General features: G+C 43.8%; 1 protein-coding gene across 1 annotated transcript in view; it reads right to left on the reverse strand.

Annotated features, from left to right (window-relative positions):
* Positions 1 to 338: 338 nt before the first annotated feature.
* The window catches only part of LOC124166085 (mucin-12), a 584,458-nt gene continuing 564,987 nt past the window's right edge, over positions 339 to 19,809 (reverse strand). The window contains exons 9-20 of the mRNA XM_046543750.1: positions 17,906 to 18,780; positions 15,101 to 17,420; positions 13,189 to 13,593; positions 10,397 to 10,575; positions 7,913 to 9,239; positions 7,148 to 7,344; positions 6,387 to 6,615; positions 5,805 to 6,094; positions 4,442 to 5,314; positions 3,797 to 4,024; positions 3,001 to 3,171; positions 339 to 2,475 (exon numbers count right to left, since the gene is read on the reverse strand). Of these exons, the coding sequence (XP_046399706.1) occupies positions 2,236 to 2,475; positions 3,001 to 3,171; positions 3,797 to 4,024; positions 4,442 to 5,314; positions 5,805 to 6,094; positions 6,387 to 6,615; positions 7,148 to 7,344; positions 7,913 to 9,239; positions 10,397 to 10,575; positions 13,189 to 13,593; positions 15,101 to 17,420; positions 17,906 to 18,780 (7,334 nt within the window). The 3' untranslated portion in view covers positions 339 to 2,235. The remainder of the gene's footprint in view (positions 2,476 to 3,000; positions 3,172 to 3,796; positions 4,025 to 4,441; positions 5,315 to 5,804; positions 6,095 to 6,386; positions 6,616 to 7,147; positions 7,345 to 7,912; positions 9,240 to 10,396; positions 10,576 to 13,188; positions 13,594 to 15,100; positions 17,421 to 17,905; positions 18,781 to 19,809) is intronic.

Raw genomic sequence — 19,809 nt, forward strand, 5'->3', positions numbered from 1 at the left:
GGGAAAGGGAGCTAAAACCCAGGTGGCCCCCATCTGATTACGTGCCTGCACAGCACAATGCAATTTCATTTTTTCACGAACCCCAAGAACATTGTCACATCCGGCATTTTCTCAAGCCTATCTTAGGTTTTGAGCTGCATTAAAGTATTCCTTAATTTGAATTGTTTTGGTTCCTTATTCAGGCACCATAATAAAAAACTGAGGGAAGTACCTCAACTTAAGTTGAGGTACTTCCCTCTAGGGGAACCTCCATAACTTACCTCATCATTTTTCAAGTTAGCTTTTTCATAGTATAAAAAGGTGTTAATTTTTAGGAAAATAAGGTGGATTCAAAATCGTTTTTGCCATAAATCATTTTACTTTTGCAATTTTGTACCATATCTATGTACAGACCATATGTACAAAACATAAAATCAGAGTCTTATCTGTTGCACAAACACTTGAGATAATTTTCATTTTTTCTGGAAAATAAATAGAGCAGTTTGAGCTTTACGATGTTTTGTATTAGCAAGTCATCAATATCAACATTCACACATATGTATTCATATATCTCACACCTCTCTTTTTCCTAGAGTTGTATCTTTTAACATAAAAAAAACTATGTATGATCTTTCTTGAGCATACTATAGCACCCTCGTTCAACAAAAAAATTGAATTTTTTCACACATTGTTGCAGTGTAAGCAAATGTCTTACAATCATTCATAGAAATAACGGCACCTCTACTCTCTGCTGCAGCTCTTAATCATATAAGCGTATCTTGAATAAAGTATGAAAAATTACAAATAATGTCTAGGGTAGGTTAAATGCTTCTGGGTATAGTATTTTTAACACACATCAAAAAGAAAATGCAAAAATAAACAAAAGTATAAATATATACATTAATAGGTTTACACCATGACATCTACAGAATGTCCATTTCTGTATAGAAAATAATGGAATTTTTCATCACCTAATAATTAAAGATGTATTTGTTATATCACATTTTTCTATTGTGGATTCAGCTGTGTATGTATCCTTGTATGAATTTCACTGTACCAATTTGAATTTATGTAAAAAGAAATTTTCTTGTACAGCACACACAACTGCTTTGAGGTTTCTGTTTAGTATTTATGAAAACAGGGTCACTGTTATTGATCAAATGTGAAAGACTAAGTCAATTAACTTTTTCATGAGGCAGATGCAGGTTTGATTAATTCAAACACATTTCTGTATTTCAAAGTTCTTGTCACAATAGCAGAGCTGAGTTCATAGCCACATCTCTTTTCTGCTAAACCCTGTCACTGATTAGGGCTCCAAGGTATCTTTGCAGCAGCAACCTTTTTGATTCTGGACCCAAATAATGATATCATAACTTAATCTAGGCTCACAATCAGATGGTCAATTCACTATTAAGGTGTTTTAGTATAGCAATAAGAGAGAATTTTATCCAATCAATACATTGGAAGAGATTCATGCAAAACACTAGACACAAGCATAGTGAGATGATTTACCAAATACCTTGGGATATGCTTCTATGCATGCATTGCCAACACAATGCACCCACACGTAATTTTGTCATAATCTGAAGAATGACACATAATGCATTTCTCCACAGGGAGTTCGTACTAGGTAAAATACAGCAAAACACAGTCTGTCAATAATCACTAGCAATCACAGCCACATCACTTTTTAGATGGACATTTTCATCTTGATTGCACAAAGTCTGCACTACTAGCAAAATGGTTAAACCTATCACTCAAATATTCTATGAACACTTTGAAAATAGTTATCTTTTCCCAATAGCACAGTCACCATTTTATAAAATTAACTCATATATTGTATTTTTCACTGCAAACACGCATGTCTGCTCAGGTAGAGTAAGTACTTACATGAAACTTGAGGAATGGTTTCATTTTTTTTAACAATGCTCCTGTAATAAGAGCAGATAAAGAGGAGGCAACATTCAGAATAGAAACAAATCTGAGGATCAATACACTTTTTGGGCTGATTTGTACTTGTATTTTTAAGGTTTTGGCTTCCTAAGTATTTGCTGTGACTGATCCAACCAAATGGAGTCATTTATCAAACAAGCAACTTAAGTTTTGGCTTTGGACATAGTTTTATCTTCTATTCTTAAAAGAGCCTCCAGTTCAAGTATGAAGAAGGGTAGGCATGCTCCTTCCGCCAAACATTTGATGCTTTAGCGTAAAATAGTTTTGCTTCATTAAGGAACATACATCGCTGCTTAAAATTGATTAACTTTTAGCAATATCTGCTTCCATGGTTAATACAGCATTGGTTGGGTCATAGTGACCAGCAAGGTAATAGACGTCATTGTTGTCATAAACTGATGCATAACGTGAAGGCTCCATTTCATCTCCTGTACCTCCATCACCCATTCTCTTGCGATAATCCCCAAAAGCTAAGACCTCACATTTGTGTGATATGGTCTGCACATCATTCTCATCAATGTGTGGGGACTGGAATAGTGCTCCCTGAAAGGAAAAAATAAAAAAAATTAAGATTGATGGTGAGGAGAAATTAGGAAGCATGTTAGTTTACTCTATAAATGTGTACTCAGCTTCCCCATAAGGAAATCATTTTCAAAGCAATATTAATTGTCTTTTTAAAATATACTCCGATTTCATATTCAAGTATTCAATGAGATATCCACCTTTTCTTATGGCAGCATAACTTGACACTTCAAATTTACCAAGGGATATTTGTTTTATTTCTTGAAGATGATAGAACAAATGAAACACTTAAAAAATGGAAAACTAATTTTCTTTCCTTTAATCAATTTTTGTTAATTAAATAAATGCATAAAATAATTAAAAAATAAAAGCTAATTAAACAAATCAATTTGGAAATGGGTGTATTTTTGACAATAATCCCATTGCACTGAAGAAAAAATACTTATAGATGGCAAGTATATGCCAGGAAAAGTGACATACGAATACCTACACGCAACAATGAACTACCTACTGAAGAGAAAACTAACTGACACATATGCTACTTACTGGGAACTTGAGAGCTTCCAGAGAAGGACCACCTTTCGTTTCTTCGGGGTGATAGAACCACTTCACTCGGACCACCATATTCCCACCCCATGATTCCCACATTGATTCGATACTTCCAATGTATGGGCGATCAGGCCTTCCTGTAGATAAAAACACTGCACAATCTCCCACCTGAAAAATAATGGAGCAATGTTATCAGACATGTTGAGGTAATCTCAGTTGATACTTAGTAGAATTTGTTCATCTTCACAATAAAGCACAAGAGTAAAATCCACAGAACATAATCTACTGAATTGAGTTTGAGCAGCTTTCATTTTCAAGGCAATTTTTATTTTATTTTATGATATTGAAGTACAAAATCTTTCATGCTGACAAAGTTTAAAAGATGGATTAAAAAAAAAACATTGAAAATTTTCATCGTAAGAGCATTTCATGTAATGATCATATAATTTCATCCACCCATTCATCTCTCCTACAAGGCAATGCTCGCCCTTCCCACAACCTCAGACCATTCAGTTAATCCCCTTACCCTGGTGGCTCATACTATTCCAAAAGCAACTTCATAAAGAGTCACCTTCCATTTACCTCTTTTACTCCAACCCAATCTCCCCTCTTCAAACTCTCACTTTAACATTAAATTCCCCTTTCACTTTTTTATCCATGCACAACCAAACACCACAGGATACTGCACCTAAAAAATGGCACTCGGCTGCCAAATTCCAGGTCGGTTGATATTAAATGAAGTGTGGAGATTACTACAGTGTTTCATCATGAATTAAAATGCATTAGTATTTACCTTGATAGTCTCCTTCCCACGTTGAATTGACTTGTAAAATTCTTTCTTTCCCCTGCCTTTGGCTCCAGGTCTCTTGAATCCCCTACCAGACCACCTCCACAACTGCCTTGCAGGAAGGAATGCAGCCATCTTACTGCGACTCTCCACACTCGGTTGCCTGTCACGTTGTTTCCTTGCTGGAGCTGCGGAATTAACTTTACTGGGGGCTGATCCACTGACACCATCCTTCTGAAATGTAAAGTTATATTTGAATGCTCAATTCATATTCAGACCAATGCAATTATGCAATAAGCCCAACAATTGGATTATTTAAAGAAGTGCAAACATTAATGAGTTTGTATTTAAAGTTTTCAGGTGTACCCCACTTACTAAAATGGTTTTTTCAAGATGTTTTTTGGTCGTTACTAATCACATTTTGAATGAGTCGACTTTTGAGTGGAGGGCCAGCCATTCTCCTCCAGCATCTTCCCCCCCATGAACTGATAAAATTTTATCCACTGAAATATTGACTTATTCTCTCAAAAAATTGGCCGGCAAAAGCCACAAAATATCCCGTAACAATTGATATAGGTTGCGGAGTACACTCATAAACTCTATTTACAGCTGCAACAGCTTTAACCAAGAAAAAGTTGACATGTTGCTCACCTTCGAAGTCTTTTGCCCTGCCTTTTTTGCCATCGTCTCTTCAGAGATCTCAGCCTGGGGGATTTCATCACTCTCATCCTTATTAGAGGGGTCTCCATTGTTGCCCACTGCCTCTGTTTCCATAGCTGGGGCCTCTTGGGGCTCAATCGCTGAAGAGGGAGCATCACTTGTCTCTGAAGTGTTTGCCTGCATGCTGTCTGTGACTGATGTCACCTCCGCCACTTTGGTTTGACCTTCCTTCACTTTGCTCTCCAGTGTCTTCTTCTTCTTTTTCTTCCGTTTGGCATGCAGGACCTTAGAAGGGGAAGAAATTGCCACCTTGGACTCGGCCAACAAAGACTCGGCACTCAGCTCAGATGAGATGTTGTCTCCACTGGTGGTGGGGAGTCCACTGGCGCTGGATGCTGTGCAGTGCTTTGACCCTCTCCTGTGGTGCCGGTGCTTGTGATGATGGTGCCTGTGGTGCTTCCTGTGGTGGTGGTGATGACGATGTTTCTTCCCGACCAGCATGCACTTTTCGTCGCACTTGTTGCTCCTGTGCTTCTTGTGCTTCTTCTTCAGCATTGCTGAGAGATCGGCGGAGAGTTGATTTGCTGCAATGCCACTGCTTGCACTCAGTTCATCACAGTTCATTGCCGTTGCAGCTATCTTTGCCGCCAGCAACTGCTGACGCCTAAGCTTGTCTCTCTTCCTGGCTTTCTCACGTTTCCTCATCCTTCGCTTTTCCTTTTCGGCTGCCGTAAGCTTTTTGGTCACACTCAGGATTTTGCTGCCAGGCATAGGGAGGCCACTGGAATCGGCCTCAGCTAGTGAAGTTCCACCTGCACTTCCTGAGTTTGATACAGGTGTTGAGGAAGCGGACATGGTTTTCTCCTAGAAATATTGGAATTGAAAAAAATTCTTTGGTAAGTGTTATTAATTCCAGGTGTACATTATTCCGTAAATTTAATGAAAACTCTTGTGATTATCAAAAGTGTAGCAAGTCCAAACAAAATTGTGATGTAAACGTTAGGCAATTGTCAACTGTTACCAATAAAGGAGACGACGCAATCTTGGCGGCAGACTCTCATATAGTGTAATTGTGGTCTACATCCTTCCTTGGGACATTACAAAAATATTTTGCGAGGATATCAAATACCGAGTACATTTTTGTATTTTAAGGTTACTTTACTTGAACCATATATTGCTCTATTTGGCATTAAAAAAACATGTTTACAATAAATGCATCCCTTCATAGAAACCTTTTGTTGTGTTTTGAACTCTGATCATTTGACAAAATGACATGAAGTTCCAAATTAATATCCATGCACACAGGTGAATTTTAAGACCCTCCTTTTGAATTTAAATTTTGGCAGTATCTCACCATTTCCTTCCAATAGGAACTCTTCTTTCTAAGTTCTTGATCGCCAGTGGAATCACCATCTTTCTCATTCTCCTTCTTTCGTTTCTTTGGCTTGGACACTCCCAATGATGAATCACAGTTAGTTGGAGCTGATGATGTTGTTGCTTCTTCAGAGGCCGTCGGGTTGCAAGGGATGGGAGCATCCTTCTTCTCTTTCGAAATAACTCCGTCCGCTGGAACTCCGCTTGTTGATGCCCCTGATGCTCTTCTCCTTCGTCTTGCCAGTGACATAAGTGGATTTGGGTCATAATCTGTGAAATAAAAAGATATTAAAATAAATAAAAGTGTTAGCCATGAGCAAGAGGATATATGTTCTTGATGAGAGATTATTCACAGAATTTCACTTAACTTCTCCCAAAAATTGAATAGGCCTTGAATACAAAAGCGGAATTGAAACCTTTACAATGAGAAAAGGTTTCCATCTGCATATCATACATTATGATGAAATATAAAATTTTTAAGTACTGTTAAGACAGACCCTTGGTATAATTCATCCCAAATGTTTCATGTGTGAATCATGCATTATCATATTTATAAACTTACCAACAATAGGGAAATCCTGTGGTAATAAACGAATGTCATTGATATTAATCCGACCACTGTCTCCGTCATCAAATTCCACCCCAACAAATCGTCGATCTAACTCTGGGTCAGGAGATGATGGAGCAGAAACAATGCCAGGATACAGACAACGATATTGCTGGCTCCAATAGGCACACACACGGGTCCCAGGTTGCAAATGCTTCACAGAACCAGGCCTTACCTCAGCAATCTGAAAGAAAAGAAAGCCATATTGATTTCAATGCAATAAAAAAATCTTCTTCTAAAATGTTACCACGTATTATGCTTTACTTTGATCTGTCCGAAGTACTTTCATTAATTTGCTATGTAAAGGATTATAGGTCAAAGATTTTTTCCATGTGAAGTTATATGTAGTATTATGGGTTTAAATGATAAAAGATATGAGAAATACGCTACATCCTGATCAACTCAATTCATATATGACTAAATATGTAGCATGTAGAATTTCAGATTTTCCTGGTGAATAGTGTACTGGAAAATTTCTCAGGTTACACACAAATTATTGATTTGGGTACATGGTTCCAATATTTCTAGGGTAAAATGGACTTAACTCAATGAGGTGACAAACATCCCTTTTGGATTTCATCCATCCATGGCTTCCTATATATATTATGCTTTGACAGATGAAGGCTCTACTTTGTGAAACTGTGACAACTGGATAAAATGATTCAACAGGTTATTGTCTAATTACTAGTTAGATCCAAAAATATGGTAACACTTACTGCTTCTTTCAGGATTTCCTCTCTTGAGTAGATGTGTGGGCGGTGCCCCCTCTCTCCATCTAGAGTGATCCCATAGACGTCTGGGGCTTGAATTGCATTTATTTGTCCAGCATAAAGAAGGCCCCCACCATCTGGACTTGTCAAAGCTCTCAGGCCATCATGAAGGTCCTCCTGGGTTATCTTGCATGAACGAGGAGCTGTAGGTGTTAAATTGATAAAAGACATGAGAACAAAGCCACATCTTGATCGACTCAATACATACTTGACTAAATATGAGACTTGACATGAGACCTTTCAAAGAGCAATGCGAATCAAAATAGCTTTTTGCACAAATAATAAATATAATTCCAAGGAGCTATAGTGTTATTAATTAAAATAACAGGATCAATTAATAAGAATGACATCTCTAAATGCAACCCTGAGGAATTTTTTAAAGAATATTAGGTGATCAGGATTTCTTGAGCAATCCTAACTTTCTTAAAACAGTTGACTGAGTCACTACTGTTCACAATTATTTGGATTGGTTGGCAGTAGGAGTGGTTGATTTAGCGTAATTGGCAGCAAGGCCAGAATTTTTGAGTGGCGGCTCACTTTGAGGGCTAATTGTGGCAAATTATTTGAGGTCTCATATCACTGTCAAAATAGAAAAATTTCGAACGAAACACATTCAAAATGTGTTGGGTGTGCCACACAAACCCAACTGGCCTATACTACACTATGAGAATTTTTTTTTAGATCACCAGGCAATGTAAAATGTGGACTCACCAGGCGTAGCAGGCCTCTCTTTTAAGGCAATCAAAGGCACGTTTTCCCCCTCGCTGTAGCTGCTGCTCTCATGGTTGTCAGCGAAGGAGCGGGAGCGTATGGTGACCTTGGCTGCGGCAGCGGCACCCGAGAGAGTCGCGTTGCCCGCCGCGCCCACCGCTCCCACCGCACCCCCCGCGCTCTGGATCCTCGTCTGGCGCTTCTTGAGCGAGTGCAGCAGGTCGGAGGTGGTGGCCGCCCGTTCCCCGCTCCGTCTCCGTTTCTCGGCTCCCCCAGTCGTCGCCTCGGCCGCCTGCTCCTGCTCCCCTGCTGCTCCCGACTGGTCGGCCGTCGCCCCCGATGCCCCTGGTGTGCTACCGGAGGCCTCAGCTGCGGCCGCCTGCGCCGAGGCTGCAGAATTGGCGAGGGCGGCCCGCGCCGATGACAAGGCCGCGGCCTTCTTCTTCGCCAGGGCGATCTTACCCTTGGTGGTGAGCTTCTTCTTGCGCGGGATAGAGGGCTGCGGAGCGGCGGGTGAACCGCTCCCGGCCGCCTGCAGCGAGGGAGACGTCTCCGCCGGCGTGCTTGCCGTCCCCGACGAGTTGGCCCCCCACGCCAGCGAAGGCGGACCGCCTCCTTCGCCGCCCGTCCATGCGGGCCTCGAAGAAGCGGCCGCGGCGGTGGTGGTGGCCGAGGGGAAGCCCGCTGGCGAGGTGGCGACGGCGGCGGCGGGCGACGCTCCGGCTTCCTCGAAGGCCCTGCGGCGGCCCTTGACGGGCGACGGGATACTCGGCTGCAGCTGGATCCAGTCGTCCTCGTCGTCGCACGAGAGGCTGCTCTTCACCTTCGCCTCAGCCTTCAGCTTGGGCTTGATCTTGGGCTTGTGGCACGGGGAGGGACAGGGCGGCGTGGAGGCGGTGGCGGGCGAGGCGGGCGCCGTGATGGCGGACGGAGCGGGCGTCGCGAGGGGCGCCCTGGAGGCGGCATCTGTGGGTTCGGAAGGGTCCGGGGGCCCAACCACGAAGCCTACCACGCTCTTCTTCTTAAGCTTCTTGGCGGCGGCGAGGGCATCGGCTGCTGCCTTAGCGCGGTTGGGGTGCTTCTTGGGGCGGCCGGGCTTGCGCTTCCTGAAGGCGGGCGAGGAAGAGGGCGAGGAGGTGGCGGAGGAGGAGGAGGTGGTGGTGGAGGAAGATATGATGGAGGAGGTTGAGGATCGGGCGGAGGGCGGGAACGTACTCAGCGGAGTCTGATGGGGGGACGGCTGCTGCTGCTTCTCCGTCAGCTGCGAGGCGCTGGATATGGCCTTCCTCTTGCGACCGTTCACGAGGCTGCTGTTGCCCACGTTGGTCTGTGTTCAAAGAAGGAAACTGGTCAGTGAGAATATATAGGGATGCGTCGGGAATGGAATTCGTGGACTTCAAAATGAAGATACGTTAGGAGACAAAGGAGTCCACATAAGAGAATACGAACAGGTTTATGCGATACGTAATGTAAAAATGCATCCGAAAAAGTACTTGGGGAGAGCATTCCAACATAGACTACAAAGTGGGGGTATTATATTGACAGAAATGAGGGATGTATTTTAATCTCTCCCTTCAGTGGATGAAAAAGTTTCAGGTACACAACAAACCAACTATTGGTACACGAAGCGAGACTGGTTTGTTACAAGAAAATATTTAATACGCAAACTTTAATTTTCATAGAATATTTAATGCAGAAAACACCGGTAACAGTTTAAATCGCAATGATGTCTTGGATATTCCCAAAGAATGGGAATTCCCAGCGTTTAATTGATAACAAAAGTGAAGTGACGAAATCGTTGCTCGAAAAAGAGAATGTGGATTCATACATGTGCTGAACTAGTGGCGTAGCCAGGGGGGGTCCCGAAATATAAAAACACAATTATTTTCCTTCATAAAAGAAAACAAAATGTTGAAGAATCATGAATTTACAAAATATTTTTTTAACAAATTAAATTTTTTCGATTATGAAAAGTATTAAAATTAGTTTAAACCCTCTACTTAATACCCTGTTTTTCAAAAAATTTCCCCCCTGGGTTTGGACCCCTCCCCGAACGAAATTCCTGGCTACGCCACTGTGCTGAACTATTCCCTACCTACCTTCAAACTTGTCATTTTAATTAAGTTTTTATGCCTCTTATTCTTGCTGTCATATTCATATTGATCATTGTATACTGAGGGGTAAACTTTTTATGCTAATGTTTTCGAAACGGTTGTTTTTTGTTGTTGCATGGTACTACAAGCTCCATGTTTTTGTTTGTAAATTTTTTTCTGAGTTCACACATGCCAAAATTTGTGAAGGTATCATACACAGGTACCACTTTGACACCTAAAATTACATCCATATTTAAGCATGAAATATTTATGTTTTCCAATTTTTGTACTCCATTCTGGAGAATTAAAATAAATCAATTTAATTCCAAAATTCAATTCAATTACGTGCGCTACGCTCCCCGGGATGCTGAGGAGAGGAAAGAAAGCTCACCTCTGCTAGAGCGGTGGCGGTGGTGCTGGTGGGTGGTGCCCTTTTCTCCTCGGCTGCTTTCTGACTAGGAGAGAATCCGCCGACACCGACGGCGGGCTCTTTGCTCGCGTCCGAGTCGGGCTTGAGGAACCACAGCATGGACGAGTCGGACGTCAGAGATTCGAGTCTCTGCTTCTCGCCTTCATTCGGAGGAGGAAAGATTTGGAGAGGAAGAAAGAGGGAACAATGAGAATACAATTGGGAATTAGCAGGGGGAGAAGGAGGGGTAAGAGCTTGTGCAATTAGACTTCTAAAGCGATATTAGTGACCACGATGCAAGACAAAAATCAAAACATTCAGGCGGTAACACATGGTTAATCAGAAAATTTTGGAGAAAGTCAAACAAAAGTGAACGATTAATTTGATCAAAAGTTTGCTTGAAGTATCTTATTTTTTTCAGATAGTTGAAATTGTTATTCTTGGAACATTAATTTTGGTTTAATGCTATTAAGAGGGCGCATCAATCCCGCTTGACGGGTCTTTTTTTGTCACGCACTACTTATTTTAAACTTTTGCTATGCTGAAATGGGTCGGCTACTCTGAAGTTTCAATATGATAGATTTTTAGATAGGTTTTGAACACAAAGAAAAAGAGAGACAATACGACCGGTCGAGATAGAGTAATGCGTCCTCTTTAACAATGTTTACCTCCAATCAATTTATTTTTAAAGTATCAAATTAATCATTAACCTACATGAAAAGTTCCCTTTTAAGCGTAAAAGATAAAACGAGGAGGGGAGAATAACGTAAATACATTTAAATTTTTTTACTACACGCGCGAAAAGAACACGCTTAACGGTTTGATAGCAATATTAACCGTAATAAAGTCATGAATTAAAGCCCCTTAAAGAAAAAAAACTAAAAGGTTCGTCGAGGATTTCAATGATGCATTTGGTATATTCTATACTTTAAAACTAGACAACTCCCACTAATCAGACTTACAGAAAAAATACCCATAGCGACTAAATTACAAGATGATTCCAACTGTATCGGGAACTTATTCCAATTTTCTGGCTGAATTGGAATTGAAAAATGTTTTTTAAGCGATTTCCCATTGCAAAGTACCTACGCGTACGTTTCTGTTGACACCATAAAATTATTCCAGACTTTAACTAATCATCGATTGAGAAAAAAGACACAATCATAATTACTATTGTAATTATTTATTAGGCTACCGGATTATTATTTCGTTGGTATTCTTCCGGGTGAGGTAGATTTGAATAGAAATTTTTAGAAAATCTGTCCATGTTCCCACGTTGGATTCCCCTCTGCAATTCGCAATAAATTATTATTTTTCTTTCTTCATTTACTGTGTATGGTATTAGCTCATTCACTTACATTTTGGTAAAAATAATTAATTACAGCTGATCGTGATGGTAAGAATTATTTTGGAAATGTGTGAATTAAAAAAAATAGTGGCCTCGCAAACCTATCAACTCTTACACAAATGAATGCTTTCGCACAGTGAGGCCAAACGTTCCTCCATCCTATTTCCCCTGCAGCATAAGATTGACGTTTATTTGCAATGAGGAACACGTTTCCGACATATAGTGAATGTGACGAGGTCCACGGGAGATATATACGGAATCGATCATTCCGCACGTGCCTTATCAGCGCTTTCATCGTGTGCTAATCTTTGGAGGCGAACCTACAATATATCAAACGACACGATTATCACATCCACCCATTCATTGCTTTGGCATTGTGTCAATCGACGGGCGCTTTTCGGTCGATCCGCAACAAAACCTATCTGTTAAGGCTCCGCATTCAACGCATCTGTCGCAGTACTGAGCTTTCTTGTCATTCAATACATATTCTCTCAAACATTCCGCATTCCACCACTATGTACAAGCAAAATATAAGTCGCATGACTAAACTGTTACCTGGACATTTCTGGCTAATCAAGGATCATACACTTTTAGGGCCGACTAACTATGACGCAAGCGCCTCGAATCTATTTGCAGTTTTTTAAATACTTCAAGGGAACTTAATTTTATGGTCATTCACGTCCACAGCGTACCATGGGGCAAGAAAAATGAATCTTGGAAAATAACTGAAGGAAGAATTGATGCTTTCTCTAGATATTTTATCGGCGAAAATTTTTGGTGGATATCTCAAACGGGTGAAATTCTACATGCTGCTTAAGTTTTGATGCTGGAGACGTCGTCTTTCAGCCTTTTAGCAGTCGGCTATTGGAATGTCGGCAGCATTCTAGTATTTCACAAACCGGAGAACCCGAGCTAACTTCGAGCTATAACCTGCCTGAAACTTTGTCGCGCTCAGGGTTGGATCTAAAAAAAATCAGTGAAATTGGTATTGTTTTCCTTTTCTGGAATGGAAAATTTTCATTTTTTGATGCTTTCCTGGCGTATGATTCATAGGAACTTCTCTGCCTTCGAGTAGGATAAATGGGTCCATATTTCCTGACAACTCGAGAGCCGAATATAGACCCATAAAATCGGCTAGAAACCCCAGTGAATTTCATATTTTTAACCCAAGAGACGCACGATTGGTTACTTTTGGCTTCGATTAACGGTGCAGATATGCGCCACTAATGTTATGAACATACGAGAGCTGGGGATTGAAACAGATGAAAAGTTCCACTCATGGACTCCTTACGAGCATATATTGGGAAAACTTAAAACCCGGAGTGCATAAAAAAAATATATATATATTATCCTTTTTCGTTCATTCATACGCATGACAGTTAAATAATTTTTGGCAAAAGGACACCTCCACCTCCAAGGAACTCACCGCTGGACAAAAGGGAAGGAGTCAACTGCTTGGAGCCGAACGTATAGCACGAGAGCGACTGCTTCCTGACCGAGGGGACGGCGGCGGGGTTCGGGGGCGGGATGCGGAGGGAGGAGGGGGCGAGGAGCGCCTTGCGCGGCGCCGCAGCCGCCCCCGCGGGGGCGGAACAAGGGTTGAGCAGGCTGTTTCGGTAGTGGAAGGGCGAGCCGTCGAGGCTACCCATGCAGCCACCCTTGTCGTTGTGATCGCTGTTGTCGGTCGCAGTAGTAGTAGTGGTAGTAGTAGTAGAAGTAGTAGTAGGAGGAGAAGTAGTAGTAGTAGTAGTAGTAGTGATGTAGCTGTTGTTTTGCGTGTTGCGGGCAAGCCAGGAGGCACCGGAAGCGGAAGAAGCGGACACTAGCAGGCCTATTGGAGAAGAGCAAACAAAGGAAAGAAAAGAAAAAGTACTAACTGGTAATAAAGGAAAAAACTAATTGCGAAAGAAAAGGTGAGCAGCAGTTTCTTTTTTTTTTAATGTAAATATACTTATATTAATGCGTGAAGCGATAGAAAAAGAAATTTATCTGATAAATGATGACTTTCAGCAAAGTTAATGGTGAGCATGAGAAGACGAGGATTTTGATCTCCTGTCTTGCGAGTTTTATGTGAACTCTAATTCTATCCATCAATAACTTTCAGACAATTGATGTCATTAAGCCCTCCACAGAGAGAATAGTTAGCGTGTAAAGGTTAAAAAAGATAGGAGGGTTCATTCAGAAGAACAAATAGGCACAAACCAGTTAATCTGTCACTATAAAGACTGTTGTTAGGAGTTTTATACGCCAACAAATGCCAACATGTGAGTAAAGACACACGACAGTAAGAAGACTAAGCAAGCATTTATTTACAAACACATTCTGCCACTGTTCTACAGAAAAGGCCAAAGCATGCAAAATATATCCCATAGGCAGTAAATTAGGGGGTCAAGTTTATTAGCCATTAAAAATATTTGGAGTTAATTTTCCCAAACAAACATCCAAAAGAAATGAAATTGCAAATGTCAAAGTTAAAGTAATGATATTTTACGACGGTGAAAATAATATGCATGATATAGCATAGTTTTTATTTTTAGTTTGAAATTACTTCTGATTTTCTATATTTCATGCCAGATTGGATGTTTGCCAATTAACCGTGAAGTTTCAAGCTGAATTCGATAATGGGTTGTTGAGTACATAACATTTAAGGTTGATATGGGTCATATCATGACGGTATTTGGAGTAAGAGCTGAGACATTATAATATACATGTAGTTTCCCCATCCATTCCTTTGTTACAATATATATGCCGAGAGTTTCCATCGAACCATTAATGAGCGGAGTGAAGCTAAGTTTAAAAAGGACTCATTAGTTTTCAAGCATCGTTTTTCCCCTTTCCTTGAAGCTTTCCTAACACAAAAAACCTCAAAAGACAAAGAATGCTTTCAATATCAAACCAGATATAACCCCAAGACCGAATCCATCCCCCCTCTCCATATCTCCAAAGAAGCCGTGACGGCAAGCCACGAGCATGCATGTGAGTAATAACGATAACCTGATTGAAAGGATAGAGGATTAAGAAGATAACTTTCAAATACCATTGAAATGTAAAATAGAAGCCAGAGAAATTGAAGCGCTCACCAATAAAGCATAAGTAATTACCACTACCAATAAAGATAAACCTTTATCCCACAGAGTGTGAATGAGAAATGGAAGGAAAAAAATTGTATGATATTCGAGACGGGAAGAACTCCAAATATATTATTTTCAGTCACCCAACGTAGATGCTATCACCTCCCCCTGTACACACTGTTGAAATATCACCCGATATACACCCAGACAGAATGATAAAAAAATTCTTCTCCTTCTTTTGTGCGGCCGTCGCGTTCACCCACTTACTTGATCCGTTTGGTAGCTTCTCGACGCCGGCTCCTAACTTCGCCTTGGCGTCGCACGAGGTTCCCGCCTTGCTCAGCGCGGGAGACAATTCGCTCGCCTTCACCTTTCCACTGATCGTCGACGCCTTCAGCTTCACCAGGTTCACGTTGCACTGCGGCAACTTAAAGGCTTTCGCGGTCGACTCGGCCGAGAGCGCTTCGCCCGTCTCCTCTGGCTTGAACCTTGCGCAGTTGATGATCTTGTTGGCGGTCAGCGTGGGTGGCTTGAGGATATCTTTGGAGGCCAGCCTCAGTCTGGGTGCGACGTCCGCAGGGCCCTTGTCCGCTCCTCCATCCTCCTCGTCTCCCGTCTCTTCTTCGTCGTCATCATCCTCATCCTCCGAGTAGCCGCACTTCTGCTTGTGGTGTCTCCTCAGGGTCTTCCTCTGCCTTCGCCTCCTCCGCTTCCTCAACCCTATCACCTCCGTCACCTTCTCCAGCACAGGAGGCGATAGCTCCTTCTGGGGACTGGCCCCACCGCACGAACTGCTCCCGCTGCTACTGCTGCTCCCTCGCCTAGAGGCGGACAGGGCCGAGTTTAGCTGGGAGGGAGTGGCCAGCTTCTTGCCGACCTGCTTCCTCGGCCTCCCGGGGCCCCTCTTGGTCGGACTGGGGTTATCCGAGGATGCCACGGCACAGGATTCGGCTCCGGAGGCAGTGGTCGCCTCGTCTCCCGTCGCCTTTGTCCTCGAGTGCTGCAGGCGGGACAGCTCCCTCTGCTTCTCCCGGTACTTCCTCTGAAGCTCCGCGAGGCGCATCCTCATGTCCAATTCCATGGCGTCCATCACGTCCGGACTGCTGCCGAAGCTGCTGGAGCAGATTCCAGAGGAACCTCCAACAGAGGAGGAGCTGCCTCCATTTAGGGCTAGTGAGGTGAACGGGGAGGAACCGAAGGCCTTGCTACCGAGGCCTCCTTGGGCGTTGGCGCTTAGTATGCTCTGGAAAAGATTCTGCTGCACTTGAGAATATTGGAAGGGCTGCAGGGGTGAGGCCGTAGTACTGTTCTGCCCCTGGTATTGCGACACTTTACTGGCGATGAAAGCCTTGATTTCTCGCTCCGACTTGGGACTCTTGTAATTCCGGTGGACGTCAACGCTGTTGCGTGTCGTGGGCGAAGAGGACGCGGGTGTCGTTGACGGTGGGGACTTCGAGTCTTCTTCTTCTTTGGGCCACGAAGAGTCGTGATTCGAGTCCGGTTCGGTCATCGCCACCTCTTCCATAAACCTCTGCTCGGCGAGAGCACACAATAAACCGAGGCCACCCGAGAAACTGTTCGATGAGTCACCGCTTTGCTCCTGTTTGCTCGGTTCACTAACTGTATTTTCAACTTTTGTTTTTCCGTCACTAATACTGTCTAAAGACGCCTCTTTATCTAATCGAGGCGCCGATTCGTGAGAATCCTCCTCAACCTTCAGTTCGTCAGTCAAGTTTTCGTCTTTGGATTCCGATTTACCCTGCTCCGACGACGTCCTAGTAGGCATCACTTCGTTTTTCTCTAAGAGCGGCATGTCAGGAGTCCTGTTACTTTCAAACTGCTCTATACTGTTCGACAAGAGCTCCAGCCCACTGAGGTCCACTGAACCTTCGTTCGAACTCGCGGTCGGTTTCGCAGACTGCTCACTCGCTTTGGATTTTTCGGCATCCTCCGAGGGTGGTTGGGGGACGGGGCTCTGAAGGGGAGGCTGTATGACCACCAGCCTTGGCGGGGGTTTAGGGGTCGTCGGGGCGGGCGCGCACTGGGCGTCTTGCGAGTCAGTGGAGGTCATGGCGTCAGCGGAGGTGGCTACGAAGGCCGGGATGTGCTGCGTGGACTCGCTCGTGGTCTCGTCCGAAGAGGCGTTCATCAGCATGGCGGAGGAGTCGTCGTCGCTGCCCATCGTCATCTCCGTCTGGTTACCGGCGTCCTGCACCTGCACCGGAGGGGCGGCTTCATCCATCTCCTGTGCTGGGACGGCGGCGGCCGCGGGAGTCGCCGCGGACGATGGCTCCGCTTCCGCCGATTCGGCCCTCACTTCGGGCCTCACGGAAGGAACGTCGCTGGACTGCTGCGGCTCCGTAGTGTTGCTGGCCAAGGTCGCAGAGTTGGACTGTGACGACTGGGGTAGCTTCGAGTTTGTCGCTTCCGTTGCAGCCGCGCTGTCCACTGCCCCCGCGCTGTTATTAATGTTGCTCCCCCTGGATGCCACCGGAGTAACGGTGTCTTCTGGGACTTCCGAAGTCAAGCAAGGCGCTTCTGGAGGTGGGGTGAGGCACGTGTCAGCTGGATTCACGGGTGACGTACCCTGAAAGGAAGAACATGGCAAATCCATGGTCAATGCGACTGAATGGTGGGAAATGATTGTTAGAAATACCTAATTTTTAAAGTATTCCGTAACCTGATCTTCAGCTATTACTACGAATATCGGTGAATGTGTTTTCAATATTGCTAATTTTATATTTAACAGAACACTTATGCATAAATTTATTCAATTGGCCGAGTTCAATGATATTATAATATTGGCCGAGTACTGTTATATCTGTTATTTCAACCACTAGCTTAATAAAAATGATAACTGAGTTATTGCTACGAAAAACTAATGATTATGAGAGACATAGGGGCAAGTTTTCCGCTAAATAGATACATAATTTATTGAAATAAAAGATTTTTTCTCTAGCGTCAGCAATATTAATGTGATAACTACTTATTGTGTTACAAAGGCATCCGTAAGAGCCAGAACTGAACACCAGTCATTTTTAAATTTTTCATCCAATAGGCAAGAAACCTCACCTGTGACCTCCTACCGCTCTCAGTTTGTACTGCTGCAGACGGTTGGGCCTGAGTCATCCTGACCATCCCAGAGTGCTCGTAGAAGAACTGGACAGCGGGGGTGGAGTTGACGCCAGACGCAGTGGCCACTTGTGTGGCCGCCACCGCCGCGCCGGCCGGGAAAACGTAAGGCGGAAGGGAGGCGGATGTGGCGACCCCAGAGGCCACGCTCGCCGCGGGTGACACCACCGCCACTCCAGGGACCAGCAGCTCCGCCCCCCCGCGACGGGGATGCCCGAGATGCTGCTGGTGCGGGTGCAGGAACCCCGAGGGGATCCCGGGCTTCACGTCGTCCACGGCGATGGCCGCAGGCCGGGTCTCATCATCCTCCGGCTCCACAACCTCCACTTTGGGCACGGCGATGAGGATGCCGCCAGGAGCGAGGGCAGCCGCAACTGCAGTCTCTCCTTCCTCTTTCTTCTTGACGAAGTCGTGGACGGCACCGGGGATGACCAAGGTCGGCTGACTTTGAGCGCCCTGCTGCTCCGAGGACTGCTGCGACGGTTGCTGCAGCTGATGCGACTGGTGTGCCTGGTGGTGGTGCTGGTGTTGTCGATGTTGTTGTTGTTGCTGCTGCTGCTGGTGGATCTGGTGCTGGAAGAGTATCCTGTATTCCGTCTCAGCCTGGTGATGTTCGACCGCCTGGGTGTGGGCCTGCTGTTGCTGCTGGGAGCTGGGGAAGAGGATGTGTTGCTGGGGCGCTTGCTGCGGAGGTTGCGTCTGCAGCATCAACTGGTGGAGGTGCGGCGAGGTGCCGCTGGCGTGCGGCGGCAGGGCGGACGGGAAGGAAGGCCACACCACGGCCGCGGCGGCTGCTGCCCTCTGTAGGTGCTCCGCTGTGGGTGCACAAGAGATAAGGCAGGCGTGAGTTCCGTGCTAACGACTTTCTGGCGCGCGATGGGAAAGAGCGTGTGGGGAGAAACACTACAAGAGCCGGCGCCAAAGGAAAACAAACGGCTTAATTTCTGCGTCGGCGTTCCGCTCAAGATACGCAATGGAGAAAGGACTTATTTTCACACTTTTAAAAGGCCTTTTTACATTATATTTTCTGCTCTGATTTTCTGATGATGATGGGTCCATTAATGAAACCAAAATCCCCCTTCCCGTAGAAGTGCAGCCTCGGAAGATTTATGGGATAATGGAAAAAAAGAATTAATAATTTTTTAATTCAAAAATCACATACGTGATGGAAAAGAAAACAGCAACCAATTAATAAATGTAGTAATCGGGGAAAAGATACGGAATCAGGCGATAAGTAAAAGTAAACATATAATAGGGAGGATGAACGTTTCCACCAACCAAAACCGAAGTCTGCAGAAACTATATGATACAGATTTCATTAAAGAAACAGGTGTGTTCCACCGTCGCAAGAAATTATTTGTCGTAAAGTTAATGGGAAAAAGAAATAAACCTTCTCTGGAGTCAAAACGTGACGAGAATAGAATAGATGCATAGCGTCGATCCATGACAATAATGTTAATGATTTTTTGTAGTACAGAGCTCTTAAACTATAATAAATTTAAAAAAATACGGCTTCCAACAAGCATGGAGGAGCAATTATTTCGTAAAATCGATTTAATGATTCCCAAATACCGAATAGAGCAACCTGTATAGTTTAACATTACATAAAGTATAATCTACCGAGAGTGATACCATATACTTGTTTGATCACCTTGGCGACTGATTGTGAGAGGTCAGTCTACTTTTTTGAGTTGGTGTGTTTAACGGACAGCCACATGGAAGGTGCCAACCACTTTAAAAGCCAGTTATTCCCAGGCAATCCGTATTGCAGTTGGTTTGCACGAAGTCATTCGCCAAAAGATACTCCTTAACCCAACACCCCCAAAAAAATTTCGTTAAGGTCT

This window comes from Ischnura elegans, chromosome 1, assembly GCF_921293095.1.
Source record: "Ischnura elegans chromosome 1, ioIscEleg1.1, whole genome shotgun sequence".
In the NCBI taxonomy this organism is placed as follows: domain Eukaryota; kingdom Metazoa; phylum Arthropoda; class Insecta; order Odonata; family Coenagrionidae; genus Ischnura; species Ischnura elegans.